Here is a 17,971-nt window from a genome sequence, read left to right as displayed (position 1 = left end):
TTGAAATTCTACTATACCATAAGAAATGATGAGCAGACTAATTTAAAAAAACATGGATAGACCTACATAAAATCATGAAGGGTGAAACAAGCAGAACCAAGAAAATATACAGCAACAGAATATTGCTTGAAGAATGACATACGTATGTCTTCCTCCAGGGAGAGAACTGATAAATAGAAACAAGCAAGTCATAGTTTTGCATATATATATATATACCTTTTGTCAAATTATGTTTTCTCTATTGTGGGGAAGAGAGGGAGGGAAGGAGAAACCTGGGGATTTTAATGTAACAAACCAATAAGTTAAAAAAATTTTACCTATCTTTCAAGGGCTCACCACAAGTGTTATTTACATTATAAAACCTGGTCAATCCATTTTCCCTCCTCTGACTCATACAGTGCTTTGTACCCATCTTCCAATACTGATCACATTCTCCTTTATGTTTTAGTGATTTCTAGGTTAATCATATTCTCCTTTTATAGATTTTTTTAGTATCTTTGGAGCAGTGCCATATTTACATTTGCATCTCCCTCAGTACCTAGCACACAGTATATGCTCAATAAATGTTTGCTGAATGAATGAATGAATGAATGAATGAATGGCTGAATACCCAATTTTGTTTGCCTACTTCTATTTGATAAATCTTACCTCTTTGGTTTACTGTCTTTTTTTATCTTTGTATTCTCAATGCTCTTTTTATAGTATGTTTTAATAGTTTTTTTTTCAATTAAAAATCTATTTTCTCTCTCTTCTACTACTCTACCCCCCAACACACACACACACACACACACACACACACACACACACACACACACACACTCACACACACACACTCACACTCTCTCTCTCTCTCTCTCTGAAAAAAACCAAACCCCTGGGATAAAGTCAAGCAACACTTTATTGGCCATGAACAAAAAATATGTGTCTCAATAATGCACCCCAAGTTCATCTCTTTTCTTGCAGGAAGTGGGTATCATGCTTCATTATTGGTACTCTGGAATGATGATTGAATATTGATCAGTTTTTAAAGCATTTCAATGTTGACTTTACCAAGGGTCATTTTTATATAAATTATTTTCCTGATTCTTCTTACTTCTCTCTGCATTGCTTTGTATAAGTTTCCCCTGGTTTCTTTAAAAACTATACCTTTTGGCAAGTTCAAATCTGACTTCAGACACTTCCTAGCTATATGACTCTGGGAAAGTTATTTAAACCCAACAGCCAAACCCTTACTGCTCTTTTGCCTTAGAATTGATACTGAATATTGATTCTGAGACAGAAGGTAAGAGTTTGGAAAAAAAACCCCAACACATTCCCATCATCATTTCTTTATATTTTTATTTAATAGAATTTCCAGGTATCTTAGCTTCTCTTCTTCCCTCCCTGAACCATAGAAGGGATCACTGGGAAAAAAGATATGTATATATAATGTCTTTCCTGGCTCTCTTTTACAGTTCATTCTCTGGACACTGACATTAATGAATTATTATTGAATATTGATTCTATAGTTACATATAATATTTTCTCAATTTTATCCATTTCACTCTTCATTATTTGATGTAGATCTTTCCAAGTTTTTTAAACCTTTCATCATTTCTTACAGCAAAATAGAATCCTATCACATTCATATACCATAATATGTTCAGCCATTCCCCAATTGATAGGCACTCCTTTAGCTTATAGTTCTTTACTACTATAAAAAAATGCTATAAATTTTTTTACACATGTTCTTTTCCTCTTTCTTTGATATCTTTGGAGTATAAGCTTACCTAATAATGTTATTGCTGGAAAAATAAGTTTTTAGCCATAGTTCCATATTCCTTTCCAGAATGGCTGAACTAAGTTACAGCCCTACCAACAATGCAATATTGTGCCTCTTTTCTTACAATCCCTCTAATATTTGTCATTTTTATTATAATAAATATTTAATAAATGTTTGCTCAATAGAATTGAAAATATAGGGTGAAGATTAAATGATATAATTTACATAAGGCTCTTTGAAAATGTGAAAATGTTATATAAAGTGACAACTTCTGTGTTGTTCAGTGGATTGAGAACCAGGCCTAAAGATGGGAGGTCTTGAGTTCAGATTTTTGGCCCTAGATACTACCTAGCTATGTGATTGTAGGCAAGTTAGTTAACCCCCATTGCCTAGCCGTTACTACTTAGAATTAGTATTAATTCTAAGGCAAAAGTTAAGTGTTTTTTACAAAATAAAAAACAAAACAATAAATCCAACCCCTTGTCCATGTCTTGGGGGACTTGTTGGGGGGACAGGAGAGCTAAGAAGAATAATGGCAAAATAATGCCAACTAGAGACTCTGTTGAGACCTCTATAATAGTTGTAAATACTAGCAGGAACTAGTATGAGCTACTCAAATGGGCTCTGGAGACACAACTATTTGGGCAGCACCATGGCCACTGTGAGTAGATTGCTCCTCTGAATCTAAGAAGTAGATAGGATAGCTTATGGTTTGAGTATGGCCCTACTTGAAACCATTAGGATAATTCGCTTGACGTAGAAGGCATCAGAATTAAGGCACTTAACATTGTATTCTGGTACAAGGAGGCTAGATATAAATTAGAATAAGTTAGGTTAAGTTAGAAATAGCAAAATCCCATCTGCTAGAAATGCTTTGATGCAGATGGTACTGACCACTAAAAAAAGGCAAACTGTCAGTGCATATGAAATGACCTGAAGATATGAATATTATGCACCAGAACTGCATCATTATGAAGCCAGAAACAGATGTTACTAGTTATATTCAAAGACTTTTTTCTGCTTTTGGGGGGAGTCAATAATATGCTTACCTTCAAATTGCACAAAGATATACTACAGGTCCTTCCTGGGCAATCTAAAGAAATAACTTTATCTTAAACACACAACTTAAATTAAATAAGAGTGGAATCTGAAGAGTCATTTAAATCTGAAGACAGTGAAGGTAAAAATCTGAAGGCACTGAAAACCTAACACAACACAAACTCCAGAAATGCTACTTAGTAATGAAATGGAGGGCAAAAAGAATGCCAGTGTCTCAAGTTATTTTGAAAAGGGAATGGGCATCCTTAGAACGTAATTTCAAAAAAGCTTTTCTTGAAGACAACAGTAACAATCCAACCAATAGATAATCTATATCAAAACAGAATAATTTTTGAAAGCTGTTATCTGCTACAATCATCACAAACATGTTCTCCCACAATATTTGACAGCATTTAAGGATATTTGAGGACCCACACAAAATGATGCATTTTTTAAAGTCATTGCTATGGTAAGACTCAAAGGAGGAAAGGTTGTGCTCTCTAGATATACTCCTAAAGATAAGTATCAAATAGCTTATAGCAGAAGCAGTGGGAGAAAAGTATTAAAGGCTTGAGGAAAGACATTAAAAGTCTACCTTAATAAATACAAACTTGAAAACCTCATCATGAATAAAAGGCAACAAAAAAGTTCCTGGAATGGAATATGGAAAATAAAATATATAAAAATTCTAGTTATCTTTAATCAAAAATTGGTAGTGAAAGCCAAAATGTTAACTGTCTTCTAATGTCCCTGCCAACTCTGAATTTATAATACTATGATTCTATGTCCATAATGGAAATAACTATATATTTTCCCAAGACCCAGACCTGAGATAGACTTTCCTATTTTTATTGAGAACATAATCATTCTTCTAGTTATCCATACTTGAAAGCTTGAAGTCATCTCTAACACTTCTTCCTGTCATAGCCAATCAGTTAACAAGTTTTGTCTATTTTATGACATCAGCATCTCTCATGTCCATTCCTTTCTTTCTATTAATATAGCCTCTATATTGGTTCAGCCCTGGTGCCTCAGGGCAGTCCTACTCCCCAAACTTTAGTGAATGCATGAATGAAAAAACAGTTATTAAGCTCCAATTATTTTTTATTTGAAAAGTCTTAATTAATTTAGAATATTTTCCCCATGGTTACATGATTCATGTAACTCCCTCCTCTCCTCCCATCCCCCTCCTGTAGCCAATGAACAATTCCACTGGTTTTTACATGTGTCATTGATCAAGACCTATTTCCATATTATTAGTATTTGCACTAGGGTGATTGCTTACAGTCTATATCCCCAATCATATCCCTATCGAACCATGTGATCAAGCAGTTGTTTTTCTTCTATGTTTCTGGTTCCACAGTTCTTTCTCTAGATATGGATAGTGTTCTTTCTCATAAGTCTCTCAGAATTGTCCTGGATAATTGCATTACTGCTAGTGTAGAAGTCCATTACACTCAATTTTGCCACAGTGTATTGGTCTCTGTGTATAAGGTTCTCCTGATTCTGCTCCTTTCACTCTGCATCAATTCCTGGAGGTGGTTCCAGTTCACATGGAAACCCTCCTGTTCATCATTCCTTTCAGCACAATAGTATCCCATCACCAACAGATACCACAGTTCCTTCAGCCATTCCCCAATCAAAGGGCATCCCCTCATTTTCCAATTTTTTGCCACCACAAAGAGTGAGGCTCTAAATATTTTTGTACAAGTCTTTTTTCCTTATTATCTCTTTGGGGTATAAACCCAGCAGTGGTATGGCTGTATCAAAAGGCAGACAGTCTTTTAAAGCCCTTTGGGCATAGTTCCAAATTTCCATCCAGAATGGTTGGATCAATTCACAACTCCCCTAGCAGTGCATTAATGTCCCAATTTTGCCACATCCCCTCCAACATTCACCACTTTCCTTTGTTGTTATGTTAGCCAATCTGCTAGGAGTGAAGTGGTACCTCAGAGTTGTTTTGATTTGTATTTCTCTAATTATAAGAGATTTAGAACACTTTTTCATGTGCTTATTGATAGTTTTGCTTTCTTTATCTGAAAATTGCCTATTCATGTCCCCATTTATCAATTGGGCAATGGCTTGTTAAGCATTGATTATGTGCTGGAGATTCAAATAGGAAAAAGAGAACTGCAACATAGGAAATTTCAGTTGCACATTGGATGGAAAGACCTTAAAGGAGCAGGAAACCAAACTGATGGTAATACATCTTCTTTAATGTTATATTTCCTTTATCAAATCATTTGACAATTCCAAGGACTTTGGTGGAGAGGAATTTATTTCCTAGTTTTTCAGTAGCTATGGCTGTCTTACTTTTAAGTCCAATTGCCACAAAGGTTGATTCTCTGGATCAGGGTACAGGGCTCATCAGGAAGCAGAACCTCTAGTCTGTGGGGTGCTGCTAATCCTGAGGTTCTTAGGCTCAGGGTCCTGGCTATCATTATCTGGGTCTGCTGAGGTGGAGATGGTGGCAGTTTGATTCATTTGACATGTGCCATTTCCTCTCTCTCAGAATATCTTGCTGCTTTATCTAGGTTAGTTTATCTGTCTTGTGGGTAGCAGTTTGCAGGCAGTTGGTGGGGATGCCCAACCCCTTATCCACAGTTGTTCCTCTACAGCAGAGGTTCCCAAAATTTTTTGGCCTACCAGCCCCTTTCCAGAAAAAAATATTATCTAGCCCCCTGGAAATTAATTTTTAAAAAATTTAATAGCAATTAATAGGAAATATAAATGCACCTATGGCCATCACTGCCCCCCGCCCCGATCACTGCAGCACCCACCAGGGGGTGGTGGTGCCCACTTTGGGAATCACTGCTCTAGAGAATGGTTTTGGAGGGTGGGCTAGAAAGAAAGTCAGTTGTCTGGGAAGCTGACAATTATTTACAAGGCTCTTTGGTTAGCAGTTACCTGTCCATTGATGGCAGTTGGTCTGTGCATAGTATTGATGATGGTGGGTCCATTTTTCACAGAAGTTGCTTCTTCGAATGATGGTTAAAGTGGCTTGGTTGGAAGCAGGGCCAGTGAGGATGGAGAGTGGGCACTTCTTTGCCCAGAGTTTTAGGGTGTGGGGTTCTGTGTTCTCTAGCAGAGTCTGAAGGGATGTTGTAGTCAAGGCAGTAGTAATAATTTCACTCCCCTGAACATGTAATAATAATGAGAGCCAAGTAACCAATGTTATGTTAGAGGAGAGATAGAGTCTATGAGGTGAGACTCTTTTCTAGCTCTCCCCTCCCACTGAATATGCACTGGGAGACTTTAAGGGGGTGTCACCCTGAAACTGGGTGACCTGGATGCTCTTGCCACCTCATAGGAGTTGGGAGCGAGGCTTCCCTATAATATTAGGTATGTGGTACCCCAATCTGATTCTGAATGATGACGGGGTTCACACAAACTTCCCCCGAGGTCAGTCAACTGCATAGTGGGTGGTCTGGCTCCAAGATGGAGGCAGTCAGACTAAGCTGTAGTTTCCCTCTCCCTCCTTGTCTCTCAGGCACTCTGGAACGCTCTCTGACTAATGAATAGCTTTTATTATTCGCAATTTAGGGGTTGGGGAAAGGGGTGAAGGGCAGAGGGATTTTGGAGTACCCTCTTTTCTGTTTCTATGAAGTCCATCACTCAGGTGGGAACTTTGGGGTTCCCACTCCCAAGCTGTTTCCCTTGCCTCTTCTGTTTCTATTTCTATTTCTATCCTTTCTATAATTGTAAGTTAGACCGGAAAGGGTCTCTCAGTAAGGTTGGGTAAGGGGGAAAGGAGACTAAGAGATCACTCCCAAAATGGAGTCCAAAAACTTAGCTGACTCGATGATTGAAGTCTTGTTGGGTGAGATGCAATGGAATCTTTGACCAGGGAATCAGGGTTTCAATGTCCAAAGAAAGATCCTCAGGAAGCCCTCAGGATTGGAATGGAGCTGGGATGTTCTCCTCCTCCCTTTCTCAGTCCTCCACCAGAACCCCCTCCTCCTTGTTCCTCTGGACCATTTCCCAGAATTCTCTCTGGTCTCTCAACTGTCAGTAACTGTCACCAACTGCCTTCTCGCTCCTTTTGTCCCATCCCCCTTGCACAAATACCATCCTTACAATGTCAATTCCTATCTCTCCCTTATATATCTTTGTGCTAGGCTGGCTTACCTGTCTTGTGGGTGGCATTTGGCTGGCAGTTGACTAAGATAACTTGCCCCTTCTATATAGTGGTAACCATAATAGTCTTATGAAAAAGCTATTGGCTAGAATTTGCAGACTGCCTCTGTGCTAACAGCCATCTTGTCTTTGTCTTTCTCTCTGTCTTGAAAAAGTTCATTCAGTAGCCACAACCTACTTGATTTCTAGTCCATGCTCATCCCAATTGGATGATGCTATTTGGTTCTTTTCCTATTTAAAAAAATACATATTTGAATATTATACATCGTCTTTACCTGATTGCCATTTTTCTGTCATATTTTCCATGCTTCACCCCCTGCCCTGATTAATGTCTATCCAGCAACAAAAGAAAAATGACAATTTATATAATATTCTTTCTTAATCACCACCAATCTCTCTGCCATGAGGGAAAAGGTATGCTTCATTTTTGATCTCCTGGATCATCATTGGTTTTTCCATTCCTGGGGACTCGCATTCCTTTTCCAGATCTATTTATATACAGTGTTATAGCCATAATATATATATATTGTTCACTTGAATTTGCTCATTTCATTTTGCATCTTGATACAAATCTTCCTATGTTTCTTTGAATTCTTATAGTCATCATTTCTTTCTTTCCTTAGATTTAGGTGTATCCAAATTTCAAATGTGACAAGACCAGTCTTTCTTTTGCTTTTCCCCCAAAGTTTCAGAGATAGACGGTCATCCTAAGGCATGGAGCTAAGGGCAGTTTTGAATAAAACTATCCTTCCTCTTCCCCACATTATAGTCAAAGTTTATACTTGGTTAGTTTTCTGTGAGATATATAGAGTAGAAGTTTTGCTTAAAAAATTGATGAACATGTTTTGTACTCTTGGGCTTGGCCTCTTAGGAAATTTCTGTTTTGAAGAATAACTCATTAAGATGAAATAAAGATGGCTGACCCAAACCCAGGACACTAGTATCTCAGGTTTTCTTTAATGTCTATCAGGATCTCCTTAGAATAGAGTGCCAGGCCTGGAGTTGGGAGGAGCTGTCTTAGAGTTGTTACTAAAACAGAAAGTAAGTTTTTTTAAAAAAAGGATTGGAAGAATCTTCAAAACAGCTTTGCTGAAACCCCACTAAAGTAGAGTCAAGTCAGTAGGCTTCTTTGGAACTTTTCATTTCCTTAGGTTTCTTTCCTAGGATGAATTGTGGCAGGTTTATTCTTATTGCTCATTTAAAATTCAGCATAGCTTAAAAAATAAATTTCATTGATTTCTCTTTTTTCTTCAGTTACCAAAATTTTCCACAGTGCCCTTCCTACAGAGTCATTCCATGTAACAATATTTTTAAAGACACCAAAGAAAAAGTAGAGAAAAAAATCAACAAAGCTGATCAATATAATTTAAAAGTATGAAAATAGTTGTAATGTGATACAACTGTATCTATCTGCGATGGAGTGTAATGGAAGTATCTTCGGTGCCATGCTCTTTCTATGTATTTATGCAGTATTCATCTGTGATTACTCTGTGGTTATTCTTTCCACTTACATTGTTGTCATCATTGTGTACATTTTTATTTCTTGGCACTGCTTCCTTTACTCTCTATCAGATGGTATAAATCTATCCATGCCTCTCTACAGTCATCATTTCTTACAGTATGGTAATATTCCATTACATTCAGTTTGACACTTTGTTTAGCCATTACTTTATTGATGGGCGTCTGCTTTGTTTCCAGTCTTTGGTATTCATCTTACTGGTGAAGATTCTAGACACAGGGTAACATTTTCTCTTAGCTTCTGCCTTCAACATTTTTTTCTAACAGCTGCTTTGATTCCCTTCCATATGTAAGACAAAACTCCTTTATGTTACATTCTAGAGAACTCTTGAGAGATTTACCAAAATACCAGAGTTTTTGCTTTGATTTTGTGGCATGTATTATTTGGTTTTGAGAGTCTAGTGAAGGCTTGATCTCAAAGCTAGGCTCACCCTTTGTACCAATACTGCCTAACTCCATGTTAAGTTAAGCCCTAAGGCTTAACTCCCTATGTGTCTGTATGTTTTTGCAATACGTGATAGTCTTATTTTTAGCTTCTAAGAGATCATTGCCAAGGCCCCAAAAGGTTCCCTTTTCCCCTAAAGGAAATGAATACACAGTCAACAGAGGAAGGTTGAAGTGGAGAATATTGTCAGTCAAGGAGCATTTATTAAGCACATCCTTTGTTCCAGGCACTGTGCTAAATGCCAGGGATACAAAGATGCTCTCATGGTTTAATGGAGAAGATAATATGCAAACAACTACACATGATTAAGCTCTATACAGGATAAATTGGAGGTAATCTGCAGAAGGAAGGTACCAGCATTAAGGGAGCCTGAGAAAGTTAGCCTTTTTAATTATTTTCATATTTATCAATTATTTTTGTTTAGCCTCTTTTATTGTTCTATAATCTGGATAAAGAGCTGGGTTTGAAGCCAGAATGACCCGGGTTCAAAGACTTCCTACTATCCTGGCATATGCAGGCCCCCATCATCTCAGTCCTGGACAATAATCCCATCATATAGTCCCCTTAGTAAGTGCTAGTTCTTTCAAGCCTCTCCTCACTCAAGTACATCCTCTGTTTAGCTCACACTGATCTTCCTGAAGGATAGGTATGACCATATTACCTCCCTACTCAATGGACTCCAGTGGCTCCCTATCCTCCCTCCTCATCTCTGCCTCTTGGCTTCCCTGGGTCCTTTCAAGTCATTTCTCATCTTCTACATAAAGCCTCTCTATTCTCCTTCATATTAGTACCTTTCCTCTGCCTATTTTCCCTAATTTATCCTGCATATAACTTGTTTCTCCATCATTGTTTGCTTGTTGACTTTCCCATGAGACTGTGAGCTCCTTGAGAGCACGGGCTGTTTTTTGCCTTTCTTTATACCTCCAGTGCTTAAAAGTGTATACAAGTCTATTAGTAGGTGATTAATAAATGTTTCTCTTCTTGATTTGTGTTGAAATCTGGCAGGAGAGGAAACATTATATAAAGGAAAGAGAACTAGACTTTTGGGAGTCAGGAAACCGAGACTCTACTCCTTGCTTTTCCATGAACTAACTGTATTCCACTGAGCAAATCAATTCAATTACTCAAGCATTTTTTAAGCAGCAGATACTGCTAGCTTGAAGGATACAAAAAGCAAAAACAAAAACAGACTCTGCCCTCCAGGTCAAGGAACCTATATTCTATTGGCAAATCAAGTAAGATCCTTGACCCACAATTTCTCCATCTGCAAAAATTAAAAAAAAGACTACATGATCTAAGGTCCCTTTTAGCTCTTAAAACCTCTAAGTTTCCCAAGCTGAACTCTCTTCTTGCTGGAAGTTGAATACCATGATATATGTGTGTATATACATATACAGAGAGATAACATTGAAATTATTAATTAGATTAATTTTTAAATTCCAGATTGTATGTGTACCATGGTCTATGTGTCATACTATATGAACATATGGCTGTATTGATACCTTTTCTTTTGACATCACTTTCATTTCCCAACATCTTTTCCCTTAACCTCCCAGAGGGTCATCCCTTAAAACAAAGATTCAAAAAAAGAGGAAAATAAAACAGCTCAGCAAAACTAAGCAACCTATCATTCAAGTCTGATAGGCAACTTTCTACCTCCATAATTCTCCACTTCTGGGAAGGAGGGACAGAGGTGAATTATATCTTTTCTTTGGGTCAAGCTTCGTCATTATTACTTTTGTTTACACTCTTTTTTAAACAGCAACAACAACAAAAAAATACAACTCTTCTAGACTTAACCTTTGGGGTTGTTTATCCCATACCTGAAGTTGATAGGAAGGTTAAGGTGATCAATGAAAAGACATCAAAAGTAAGAAATGAAGGCTCTCCTCTCCTGCCATAGTTGTTCAAACATGTGGTTTACTGCACTGGGAGAACATTAGAGGGTACCCTGGGGCATTGGAAATGAGTGAGTAGGCTTTAGAAAACACCAAATTTCCCACAGGGTACAGGTGAACAGAGTCTATTATAGACCTTCCCCCCCACCTAGCCCTTTTTCAGGAGAACAAAAACACTTACCTGGGCAGGAAAACATCCATCTTTAGTCTCTTTAGGCTATTTGTCCAGATGTGAATGGCACTGGCAGTGAGGTGTGGCTCAAGAAGAGCCAAAGGGGTTGTCTTGTTCCAAGGGAGTACCAGGAACAGACTCACTGAGCTTCCTCGATAAGGCAGTTCAAGTACCCCAACTTGTCCCTTAGTTGTGATTTGGAATTGGCCTAAAGGATTCAATAGACAAAGGGTTACTGCCCATTCTATCCATGTAAGTTAGTTTCTTCCAAAGGTCAGAGTGCGTTTCCTAAAATGCAGATCTGACCAAGTCATTTTTTTACTCAATAAACTCTAGTGGCTCACTATTACCTCTAAGATTAAATATTAATTCCTCTGACTGAAAATTTAAAGCTCTTCACAAATAATCCCAATTTATTTTTCTCACCTTATCATATTTTCTTCTTCATGCATCCAATATTATTTCTGTCCTCCTATAAGACTCTATTATCTGCCTCCATGTTTGATATATAGATAATGAGTGCTGTGGTTGGAGTTAGGAAGACATGAGTTCAAATCTTGACTTAGGTACTTTCTAGCTACATAACCTTTGGCAAGTCACTTACCCTCTCCCAGTCTCAGTTTCCTCATCTGTAAAATAGGAATAAAAGTAGCACCTGTTTCATGAGGTTGTCGTACCTTCCCCTTTTAACTATTTCCCATTTTCCTGTATGTAATTTACTTTGTGTGTATTTGTTTGTATGTTGTCTCCCCTGATAGCCTGTGAGCTCCCTGTGGGTAGAGACTGTCTTTTGACTCTTTTTGTATCCCTGATGCTTAGCACAGTGCCTGGCACATGGAAGATGTTTAACAAATATTTATCAATGCATTGAGATAGCATATGTAAGGCACTTTGCAAGCCATAAAGTGTTATTAATTATAACATTAATTATAATAAATTGAAATAATTATTAGAATAATTGCTATTATTATTTGCCTCCTTTTCTCCATATTTAAAATTTTTTAGTTTCTTTCAAAGATCAGTTCAGGTGCCATTTTAGTTTCTAATACCCTCCCCTAAAAAATTGCCTTGCATCTATTTCATATCCACATATACAAAAGACTGTACAATATTATCATCTCAGTTACTTGAGGGTATGGACCATCTAACTTTGGTTTTTAGATTCTCCACGCATAGTATAATGTGCTTTAAAATTGTTTGTTATTTGATTTGCAAATAGTCCACTCCTCTAGTTACACGGACAACACTAAAAGCCAAGGCATTGAGGAGCAAGACGAGTGGGCTGTTTGTCCTTAGCAAAAGGTTTTTTCATAGACTTAGAATGGACAGCAGATGCTCTTGCTCTGCAGTGATTTACTAGGGAGAATGCACCTCCCCAGGCATCCCCCTTCCTCTCTGGCACAAGACAGAATGTGCCTGATGAAGCATTGCCAGCTATGTCAACTAGAGAGTGTGGGAATTCCAAAACGGTCACTAGGATTTCAGTCTAGGAATGTGCTGGGAGAAGCTTTACTGAACTCGGGAGAATCACCCAAGTTCTCAGCCCTTTTACCCTGCCTCCATCATGGCAAATAGATTATCGGTGCAATTGATCCTTTTAAAAGTGTGGCGAAATTATGGAAGCCCGTGGGGATTGACTTGGTCCAAAGGTTCTGGGCATCCCATTAAATATTGCCTCACTCTTTAAAGTGCAATGGGAAATGTCAAACCTGAAGGAGTGAGCTTCACCCTCTGCTCTGCTCAACAAGTCTGCCTTTTCTGGATGAACGGGCATAAAGAGCTTTCTCAGGAGGCATGAAATAGCCACATTCTGAACTTTGAGGTTATCTCATAGACTGTATTGCATGTGAAGCAACAGAAAAAGAGAGTAAACTTTATCCCTGGAGAGCAAAAAGCACTCAGGCTGGCTTCTATCTCATTCATGTACTTGGCATGCATTCCCTTCTGCAATGTAACTGTGCCCATTAGCATTGCTGTCTGTGCTTGGTATCATACACTCCTGGGAGACTGTGAGCTCCGTGAGGGCAAGGACTTGGTAGTTCTCCCTGTCCCTAGCCCAGGGTTACAGACACTACAGGTGCTTAATACATTTTGTGACTGTCATTGCAAAGACAATTTGTTGTGAGCAATCGCTAATATCATGAAATTGTTTAAATGAGCATAGTGCCCAGATGTTAGGTTTGTGTTCTATTCAATTTTGTCAGTTGGAGCTTGACAGGGTTTTCCACAAACAATTGTCAATATTTTTATAGAAATATGCTTTTTACCTCCCTGGATGGCTTAGGAAATGGCATGCCTTGGGGCAGAACAATGTTCCTGTGACATCTTTGGTCAATGCCAATCTTTCGCTAATGGCTTCTGGACTGACAGAACCAAAAAGGATCATTTCCACAGGCCCCGTTACTATGCGGATGGGTCACCCAGACAAGTCTGACTCACACTGAGACAGAACAGTTTTTGCTGCTATTTGTCAAGAGACAGACCGAGTTCCTTCGACTCAATCATTTTTAAACTGTGGTCATGAAAACTCATGTTATGGTGCTGACACATTACTTTTTTGATATGGGATTTGTCAGCAAAGAAAATTTTGTAGTTATCAAGCAAGATTGCATAAAGTCTAATGTAACTGAAGAAAATTCATTAAAAAATGTTTGGTTTCATTGGCAAGAAATTTACTTTTTGTTTTTTGTGTTTAGAACATTTCCACACATGGTGGTAATTTGATGTAACTCACTACTTAAAATGAGGGGTTGATTTAAATTCTTTCCAGTGGAATAAAAAACATTTGCTTGGGAGTTAAGAAATCTGGGTTCTACTCCAAGATTTAACACTAAGGTGCTATGTGACCTTGGGTAAATAATTGAATCTCTTGGGGCTCAATTATATCATCTCTAAACTAAGAGTGGAAAAGACCAAATGATCTCTATTCAGTTTGATTCAACAAACACTTGTTAAGCGCTAATATGTGCCAGGCATTGGGTTAGGAGCCAAGTATATGAAGACAAAATGAGATAGTCCCTCTCCTCAAGGAGCTTACATTCTAGTGACAAGATACTATATATGTGTATGTATATGCACATATATACAGGTATAAAATAAATATAATTAAAGAGAGACAGAGACAGAGAGACAAAAAGAGAGGAGACAGAGAGAAGAGAAAGGAGAGAGAGACAGAGAGAGAAAGAGACAGACAGACAGAGAGACAGAGAGACAGACAAAGAGAGACAGTGAGAAAATGAGACAGGGAGAATTAGGGAAGACTTCCTGGAGAGTGAGGAAAAAACATGGCACTGGAGCTGAATCTTGAAGAAAAATAAAGACCCCTAGAGACATAAATAAGGAAGGATTCCAAGCATGGAGGACATCTTGTGGAAGTAGATGAAGGTGAGATATGGAGCATTAATTTTGGGGAATAGTCAGACTTCCGTTTGGTTGGAAAATGAAAGGGACTGATATGAAATAAGGTTTTAAAATCTATGGTCTAGCTGGAGCTAGACAGTAGAGGGTCTTAACTGGCAGGTAGAAGAATTTTTATTTCATCTTAGAAGCAGTAGAGAGTGACTGGAAATGCTTGAGCACAGTCAGATTTATATTTTAGGATAATTGTTTTGATAGCTGGGGGGAAGGCAGATTGATGAAGGGAAAGAGTGAAAGCAGGGTGACTAACTAGGAAGCCACAATAGATGAGGATAGAAATGAGAAGTGCCCAGTCTAGAGTAATGGCTCTATGAGGAGAAAGTAGGAGGCAAATGCAAAAGTTGTTGTAGAGGCAGTATTGACATGGCATTGCCATTGATGCAATATGGGAGAATTAAGAGGATATGAACCTAAAAAAATCATTTAGAGGACAGAAATGGGAAGTTTGGAGAAAGGCAGAATTCAGAGATAAAAAATGATCATTTCCATTATGGACGTGTTGCCTTTGTGATACTTAAGGGACATCCAGGTGGAGGTAACCAGCAGACGGTTGATAATAAGAGACTGAGCAGAGGGACTTAAGGGAAAGGTTTAGGATAGCCTTTATTAAGGAGTAGCAAAGGAGGGAAAATCCAAAAGTCAATCTAGAAAGCACCAAATCATTTAAATTAAGTTGTGAGAACTCAATGGCAATATGATAGTAATAGTTTTCAGGAGACCTAGGTAAAAAAATCCTCTAAAATTCTATGATCCTACTATTGTGCTATAAGAAATGATGAAGGGGACAATTTCAGAGAAACCTGGGAGGACTTGTATGAACTGATGCTGAGTAAAGTAAGCAGAACCAGCAGAACAATTTCTATAATAACAACAGTATTGTAAAAAAAAACAACTTTGAAAGGTTTAGGGACTCTGATCAACATGATGACCCATTACAATTCCAGAGAAATGATGAAGAATGCTTCTCACTTCTTGACAGAGAGGTAATAAACTCTGTGGTTCAGAGTAAGACATATTTTTTTTTGACATGACCAATTTGGAAATGAGTTTTGCTTGTCCATACACATTTGTTACAAAGGTTTTACTTTTATTTTTTCCAATGGAGATGAACATTAAATTGGAGGGAAAATGAATTTTTTTCATTGAAAAAATAAAATAAAATTTTGCTGCTACTAATAACAGTAGTATTACACAATGCTAAGCATTGTGCTAAGTGCTTTTTAATTATTATCTCATTTGAGTCTCACAACAACCTTGGGAGATAAGTGCTTTTATTACCCCCATTTTACAAAAGAGGAAATCGAGGCAAACAAGAGGTTACATGATTTGCCCAGAGTCACATAGCTATTAAATGGTGGAGACTGGATTCAAACCCAGGTGTTCTTGACTCCAGGCTCAGTGTTCTATCCACTGTGCCACCCAGCCATTCTGGTAGGGAAAGCACTCACCGTAGTTGACATCAGCAGATTGGTACATCATGGGCACTCTGAGGATGAGACCTTCCATGCTAGTAAAGGATAACACTTGGGTGTCCGTGAAGGAGAATCTCTTGTGCCAAATGCTCTGGAAAGACATGGTGCTCACCAGGGCAATCTGAGCAAGTGCCGAATCGATCCTTTCCAAGGACACATTTCCAGCTTTCTTATCTGCACAGAGGAAGAACCATAAGGAGGACAGGCGCCAGGAAATGAAAGCAAGCCGACTGGATTTGTGCATTGGAATCTTGCATGCGTATTTGGGCTTTGGGGAATTCCAAAGGAGATCAGTGCGGAAAGATCTATAACCTTCTAAGTACTGGCTAAGCTAACAAATCATTTATATGCTCCTAATTCACTATGGATACTGGCCAGGAGAGCAGTGTAGTAGAACAGAAAGCTGTCTTGGATTCAAGTCCTGCCTCTGACACATACTGGCTTTGTGTTAACTCTCCTTTCTAGTCTGGGCAATTTTCTAAGATTCTAAGTCAAAGAGAAGGTCCTGGCATGCACTGATAAAAGGATTTTCCTTATCTTGCAGTTCCCCATACTTGTGAAAAGGGCAGCTAGGCGGTCCAGTGGATAAAGTAGAGCTGGACCTGAAATCAGGAAGACCTGAGTTCAAATCTGGATATAGATACTTATTAGCTGTGTGACCTTGGGCAAGTCATTTAATCCTACTTGACTCAATTCCCTCATCTGTAAGATGAGTAGAGAGAGAAATGGCAAACCACTCCAATATCTTTACCAAGAAATTCCCAATGGGGTCATGGAGAGTCAGACATGATTGAAACAACTGATACCAGTGAAATCAGAGGTCTGTCTAGTCTTTATTCTTATCCCAATAACTAGATTAATTTTTTTTCTCTATATTTCTTTTAAAAAGTCTAGGGAAGGGGCAGCGAGGTGTTTTAGTGGATTGAGAGCCAGGTCAAGAAACAGGCGGTCCTGGGTTCAAAATCTGACCTCAGGCGCTTATAAGGGCTAGGGTAATTGGGTTAAAAAAAAAAAAGTAATGTTTCCAGGGTCAGTTCTACATATAGGTACAAGTAACCACCTAGATGGCCTTGTTTGTGGGGTGCTGCCAAGCTCTACTGGCCAACAAAAATCTCCCTAGGAACAGCTATGTGTCTACAGGCCTGGAGATGGGAGGTCTTGGGTTCAAATCTGATCTCAGATACTTTCTAGCTATATGACCCTGATGAAGTCACTTAACCTCCAAGGCCCATACTTAGATTCTGAGACCCCTAACTAAAGATCACAGATACAACATGGACTGGTCTTGGCTACTGTGCTGGCGAACAAGACACTGAAGAGAGAAGCCAAGTAATCAGCGCTATTTCCAGCTAAGAGGTGATACATATACAGGCATGAAATCCTACCTGGCCCTTTTCAGAAGCCTTTTATTACTAATTTTATATTATAATTTTATAATATAATATAACATATTGTATTTACATTACATAGAGTATTTAATAACTCTTATTAACTTTAGTGGGTTGATATTTTTTTTACCTGCCACAAACCTATTGATCTGAGCTGTTGTCCTGTGTGGTTCACTGAAGTTAGTTGTCGACAGGCTGCTGTTGGCCCACACGGAGATGTGATCAGTGAAATGAGAGGAGAGATGAGTTCCCGTTTGTACAAAAAAGGCACACGTCAGCTGAATGGTGGTCCCTGGGCCGGATGGACTCGCTGCTGCCTGAGCGGTGCGCAGGAAATCGTGCACCCGTCTGTCTGCGGGAGGAGGGAGAGGGGAAGGGGCCATCCATGAATGAAGGGGCTCAGCAGGAAAAAGGCAGATCCCGCCTATAACATGCAAACACCTGGACCAGGGAGTCGTAATGGGACTCAGTGTTCTCCATGTTTGTTTCCAAGATCTACCTCATCCTATTCATTTGAAGAGAAGTCAATGAAACTTTTTTTAAAAATCTGGACAATAATTTCATTGATATAGGGACTTCTAGTGTGGAAATGAGCTCTACAGAGTGCCTCTAAATTGTAGTCTGCCATGGGTGCCCATGGCTTAAATCACTTACCCATAATATAGACAGAGAGAGTCAGGATTTAAAACCAGGTGTTTCTCCAAAAGCCAGGCCTCTTATCAAC

General features: G+C 38.6%; 1 protein-coding gene across 1 annotated transcript in view; it reads right to left on the bottom strand.

Annotated features, from left to right (window-relative positions):
- SERPINE3 (serpin family E member 3) overlaps positions 1 to 17,971 on the bottom strand; it is a 42,470-nt gene that overhangs the window by 20,776 nt on the left and 3,723 nt on the right. The window contains exons 2-4 of the mRNA XM_044668244.1: positions 17,378 to 17,599; positions 15,836 to 16,033; positions 10,980 to 11,178 (exon numbers count right to left, since the gene is read on the bottom strand). Of these exons, the coding sequence (XP_044524179.1) occupies positions 10,980 to 11,178; positions 15,836 to 16,033; positions 17,378 to 17,599 (619 nt within the window). The remainder of the gene's footprint in view (positions 1 to 10,979; positions 11,179 to 15,835; positions 16,034 to 17,377; positions 17,600 to 17,971) is intronic.

Source organism: Gracilinanus agilis, chromosome 3 (assembly GCF_016433145.1).
Source record: "Gracilinanus agilis isolate LMUSP501 chromosome 3, AgileGrace, whole genome shotgun sequence".
Taxonomy (NCBI): Eukaryota; Metazoa; Chordata; class Mammalia; order Didelphimorphia; family Didelphidae; genus Gracilinanus; species Gracilinanus agilis.
Note: the sequence above shows the minus strand (reverse complement) of the source record. Positions and strands in the feature narration are given on the sequence as shown.